The 6,000-nt window shown below is 46.2% G+C and overlaps 1 protein-coding gene across 1 annotated transcript in view; it reads right to left on the bottom strand.

The window, feature by feature from the left end:
* HOMER1 (homer scaffold protein 1) overlaps nucleotides 1-4,227 on the bottom strand; it is a 138,036-nt gene extending 133,809 nt beyond the window's left edge. The window contains exon 1 of the mRNA XM_042942068.1: nucleotides 3,270-4,227. Coding sequence (XP_042798002.1) covers nucleotides 3,270-3,274 — 5 coding nt within the window. The 5' untranslated portion in view covers nucleotides 3,275-4,227. The remainder of the gene's footprint in view (nucleotides 1-3,269) is intronic.
* Nucleotides 4,228-6,000: the final 1,773 nt, after the last annotated feature.

Below are 6,000 nucleotides of genomic sequence, written 5' to 3' on the forward strand. Positions count from 1 at the left end.
CTTCCTCTCTAAGCCAAGAAAGGACTCTTCGGGCTGCAATCAGCAGCACCCACTTTCATGCTTCCAGGAAGTTATGTGGGGAAAGGCAGAGAAGATGGTTTCCAGAAGTTCCCAGAAGCAGGTGAGACAAATCAGAATAGCACTATCAGACCTTATTAGCACGGAGAATCACATTTTTATAAATAACTTTAAATGGGGCGGCGGGGAGGTTCTCTATTCCCTTGTTGATGGCACTAAGTTGTCAATATGAGCTAAGCAAAACAAAAGGTGGCATGAAATAACTTGTTGAAGTTCCTTAATTTCTATTGCTTCCTCTAATGGTTCTGAAATAGCTACTGACTCACTGCTCTCATTAGGAGATACTACTTGGAGGATGACTTGGGGGCTGGACCTAACAGGCGCTCCTCACTGGAGCTTTGAAGCTTTTTCCAGACTTTATCTTACACACATGAATGCTCTACTTTTTAGGGGTCTGATGCACCTATTTCACAAACCAATTCTTCAACTGCCTTCACTGTAATTAAAAACAGTTCGGGCAGCATCCAAGATATTTTGAAAGACTCTGGCAACTGTCATTTTCAGCTGTTCTTTTTCCATTTCCACAGTGGTTCACAAACTACTATTATAGGAGCCAAGTTTGTTTTCTGCCTAATCACCCATTTTGTTTAAAACTAAAAATAATTCAGGGGCGCCTGGGTGGCTCAGTCAGTTGAGCATCCAACTTCGGCTCAGGTCAGGATCTCACGGTTCGTGGGTTCAAGTCCCGCATCGGGCTCTGTACTGACGGCTCAGAGCCTGGAGCCTGCTTCTGACTCTGTGTCTCCCTTTCTCTCTGTCCCTCCCCCACTCATGCTCTCTCTCTGTCTCAGAAATAAATAAACATTAAAAAAAATAAAAATAAAAAAACTAAAAATAATTCTTTCTGCTTAAACTTTGCCCCTAGACTTGGATTATAGCCATAATTGAGGCAAAGAAAAATTCTTATTAAAAACTAACATTCAAAAATATGTTCATAAGATGGTGAAACTCTTCACGACAGTATTAAATTTTATATACCTGTCAAAGTAAGGTAATTTTGGATTACCCCAGAGAAAACTTTAAAGGCCATTTAAAACACCATTTCCTTTTGGTTTAAATAGATACAGGAGACTATACCTATTCCACAAACACTTAACGGATATTGACACCTACCAAGTGTGGAAACTTCCACAAATGCCTCTTCTATGCTCTTCTCTTCTACCTGTCCATCCTCTCTTGACAACTCAGATGGAACAGATCACTATCCATGGGAAATAATCATAGCCCTACACAGATTTTCAGAAAACTAATGCCAGAAACACTCCTTTTCCTCTCCAGTCTACTTCTAAAACTTTATTGGGAAAAGGACAAATAAATCAGTTTATAAGCAAATGTAATTACACTGAATTATCAAAAATGTGTGTCATGTTGGGAGGGGGGGCTTATTTTAATAGTTTAAATACCAGCCTGTTTGGTAGGAAGTTCATCCCAAACTTCTCTTGGTAAAAAGGTAAGCATTCATGCAGCTTAAAGATTGTGGAAAACCCGATTTTCTTCCATGATGCTACCACTCTACAGTCTAGAGAATGCAGCCTTCAACATGAAAAATTGTCACTTGATTTTTTTTTTCTTCTGACATGTTTTAGACACAAGAGCTGCAGATTCTCAAGGAAGCCATATTTCAAAGGTTTTAAATAGCAGTATTTTTCTGCATTTTCTCTTATTAAAATTGGTGCATTTCATCCCAGTTTTAAATGCCATTATTTTCTAGCTGATATTTAAAACCTGCTTGAGAGAATAATGTCTCCATCTGAAAGATCTACTTCAAGAAACCAGCTAGTAATTAAAATACTACAGGAGAAAATGAAAATAATTCATTTTTACAGACTGGAAAAAAACGTTAAAACTTATCATCTAAGTCCTTCATTTTACAGATAATAAGAGTCCACAGAGGTTAAGTAATTTGCCTCAGATTACCAAGTTACGAATAGCAGTACTAAAATAGAATAAGGTATTTTAATTGCTTAGCTCTACCTCAAATCATCCAAGTTATATATATTCTCATCACTTGTCACTCAAGTTTTAAAAACAATTATCACTCTCATTAATTCCTGATGAAGAAAGAACTCCCTACAACACATGTTCTACATTTTCAAACTTGTTCAAGTTAATAAACTTCAAATTCTAACTCCCAACAACAACAACAAATAGTACTATCTAAGAACTTTCAAAGTTTCAAAAAATAAAGTTTAGGTGTACATACCCCTAAACTGTCACAATAAATTTTGGTCTATTCTTTCGATTCCTGTCTCTTAACTACACTTGAGCTGGGTTTGTTCAACTACAGAGAGAAGGAAAATTCTCGAAGTTCCTCTTTGACAAAAAGCATGGACAATCTGTCAATGACATGACTTCATCATTACTCCATTAATATATTTCTGACTTACATTACAAAGAGTCATGTTATCAAGTTACTGTGTGAAGAGTTAATGAAAGGCTGGAAAACACACTGTTGGTTGACATTGGTACTGAAAGAAGGTGTGGATCTGACACTGTTAACATCAACTGAAAACCTGAGCTTTAGAGCAAAAAACAGAAAAAGCGAACAAGTTCTTTCAACAAAAAGATTTTTCCTTTGAAGCTCTGATCTACTAAGTGCACCGGCACTGTGGACACCACATGGGTAAGAATTTCAGATTTTCATTTTAATGCCCCAATAAATCAATTCTACATGTTAGCTTTGGATATTCAAGGGCAAAACAGAGGGCACAGTGGAGGCAATCATTTACACTGGATCATTTTCAAGGACTAAAGTCCAACCACTTATTACTTTACAATTGTTCCTTTGTGCAACTGATTATTCTCAAAGCACTGAGAGAACGCAGTACTTTTCTCTCAAAGACCCTGGCAACAAAACCTAAGACAGTATGATTTTAATTACAAACGGATGCAGCAGGCTGACCAGTAAAAGGGCAGAAGATGCTGTCTTCTTAAATATTACTAATCGAACTCTATTCTGGTTACAAATTATCAAAAATTTAAAAAAATTATGTATATATGTTCCCTCGTTATGGCCTCCGGGGTCACTCTATAAAAATATCTTATTAACAGGTTAACAAACCCGTATTTTTAATGTACGACCAGCTTAGCAAGGTGGCAAATTTGTTGGAAAACATAAAACACAATCACCACCATCGCTCAACAACACACATAAACAGATTCAAAGCTATGTTAGGCACAAAAGTCCTTACCCCATTTTGCCCAATGAGAACTTGCTCTGAAGTTTCTGCTCTTCTGCTACAGAATAACTTCCAAAGGAATTTCTCCGTCTATTTCGCAGTTGCTTTTCCACCCCCCGAGATCCTTTTCTGGAGGTATTTCAGTGGTGCTTGACAATTCAATTAGTTCCCTTAGGTAAAAGGATTTCTCTCTCGTAAATACCAAAACGTTCAAGCAGAGGTGGCATTTGCTTATTAGAGTTAAAATGCTGCGCGGAGGAGACAGCGGTCAACTCTATTCCACAAAATGAGTCTACGTGTCTGTCGGAAACGCAGAATCCAGCTTCACCGAGTCCTATAAAAAATGAGTTCGGTGGTCATTTCGCTCATGTCCTCCTAGACACTCGGGGAGAGCCAGGTAACTCGGCCTTTTGGTGCTACTAAGGCTGCGGGTTCAAATTTCTCCACCACACCAGTTCCCTTGGGGGTGGAGCATGTAACCCAATGCGACGTGCACTTTACAGAGATCCCTACGAGAAAATAAAAATCCTAAAAGCAGTCATGCCACTGCTTCCCTGCGCTCACGTTAGAAAAAGCTAGATAGAAAAATCTCCTCGAAGTGCAAACCCAACAGCTCGCGATGTGCACGGCACTCCACATTGGAATCTGTCTTTTAAATGTTTCCCCTCCTAAGACTCGGAGCAGAGAGGAGGTGGGGAGGAGGAAGAGAAGACTGGGCAGGATCGATTCATTCTCCCGAGGAGAATAAACGGAGCCATTTCCAGGCTGGCAGCAGGCTGGGGGCGCAGCGCACGCCGGGGAGCAGGGGGAGGGGGCCCGATCCCACCTCCCTCAGCCCCTTCCCGCCTCGCGCCGCCGAGCACAATGGAGCCCTGCTGGCGCCCGGCCCTTCATTCGCGGCTGCCCGTCTTCCCTCCTCTCTTCGGAGCACCGCAGGTCTGAGGCTGCCGGCGGCGGCGAATGAATGAATCAGAGAGCCAAGCCCCACGCTGCCCCCGGCACCCGCTCCCAGCGCGAGGGCGGGCCGAGCAGCGGCGTTGGACTGAGCTGAAGGGTCGACGGGCGGGCGGCTAATCCCGCGTCGCGGGCAGGGGAGCGGGGCTCGAAGCCGCGGGAGAGCCGCTGCTCCAGCGCCCCCACCCGCGCTCCTCGCCTCTCACGCTCCGCGCCGCCGCCACACGCCGCCTCACAGTCCCCGGGCCCGCCACCGCCTCCTCACGCTTCCATCACCGCCCACCTCCGCCGGCCTCGAGCTCCCGCTCGGCAGAGCAGCGCCGGCCCGGGCGGCCTGAAGCCCGCCGCTGCCTCCGCCTCCACCGGCCGCTCGCGGAGCTGAAGGCGCTGCTTCCCGGGTCAGCGCCGCCCGCGTGAGCAGAGCGCGGCGGCGGAGCGGGCTGCGGAGGGCGGGGGAGGAGGCGGGGAGAACCGGGGGCGAGAGCGGTCCCTCCCCCCGTTCGTGGGAGGGAGCGGGAGGCGGCCACCGCCTCTGAGCCGCGGGAAGGCGTCGGGGGCCGGGGCGCTGACCCGTCCCTAGGGCCCAGCGGGGCCCTACGGGCGGCGGGAGAGGAAGCAGCAGCCGCGAAGGCGGCGGGAAGGCTGGTGGTCAGGGGCCGAGAGGGCCCTCGTGGGGAGCTAGTCCGGCCTGCAGGTCCGTCAGTCCGTCCTTCCTTCCTTTCCCCCCCTCCCCTAGTGGCGGGCGGCTGGCGGACCGTGCGCTCTGCTCCTCCGCTGTCTCCTGGCCCCGCTCCCGGCCGCCACAGCCTCCTCCGCGCCCCACACCAGGTGCTCGCGCTGTGTCTCCATCCTCCCCGCAGGAGGACCTTTAAATAGCAACGTCAGCGCGCTCCTCTCCGCACACACGTCACCCGCCGCTCTCGTCACCCGGGTGCGGGGGATGATGTCACGCGGCCGGAAGTACTGCTAAATTAGGGAAGGAGCAGGGGAGGAGGACTCGGTGAGCAGCTCTGTGCCCACCTGCTCTCGCTTCTCCTTAAAGGCCAAAGCACAGGAGACAGCCCGAGAGGAGCTCCGAGAAGGAAGCGGCGGGAGGAGATTTCCTTGCAACAAATGTGCCAAACACAAGTGAATCATTCGTAGCAATAGTGCCGAAGTGTCAAGCGGGTGATATCCTATCTCCCACTCCCACCTTTCGCAGCATCCCCAAGCTTCTCAAGTTTCAACTAGCACGGAAATGTGGGAGGAGAGCCTGATCACTGGTGGTAGATGTATTTCCAACAAGACTTGGGAAAAAGCATCTTACTTTTTGAAAGAGTTATTAAATGCCATTCTGAACATAGTAGACTTTAAAACTCCCCCCCCCCCCCCCCACGTAGTGGTTACCCACATCACGAAAGAATAAAGAGCAGAACTATGAACAAGCGGTACAGTGTTTTAAAGGATGGTAATTAAGGTTGGAGGAGGGAAGGCAGTCAAATGATCTAAATGTTTTCATTTGCAGAACAGCAACATTTTGGCACAGAGTAGTGAGACAATCTTTAAAAGCTCACTCGTAATTATTGTCATATCTGTAGCAAATGCCAGTATACCCTCCCAGTTCCAGTTTATCAAGAATATGAATTCCAGTCTATGGACTTTAAAAATAAGAAAGACTACCAAATTCTCTTTAATATTAACAAAGTTTCATTCAGATTATTTTTGTATTCTTTAGTTTTGGCCATGGAGTATATAATTACAATATCACTTAAGTATGTTGTTTTTCATTTCCTATATGACAAGGGTGAAT

The sequence above is a fragment of the Panthera leo genome, chromosome A1 (assembly GCF_018350215.1).
Source record: "Panthera leo isolate Ple1 chromosome A1, P.leo_Ple1_pat1.1, whole genome shotgun sequence".
Classification (NCBI taxonomy): Eukaryota; Metazoa; Chordata; class Mammalia; order Carnivora; family Felidae; genus Panthera; species Panthera leo.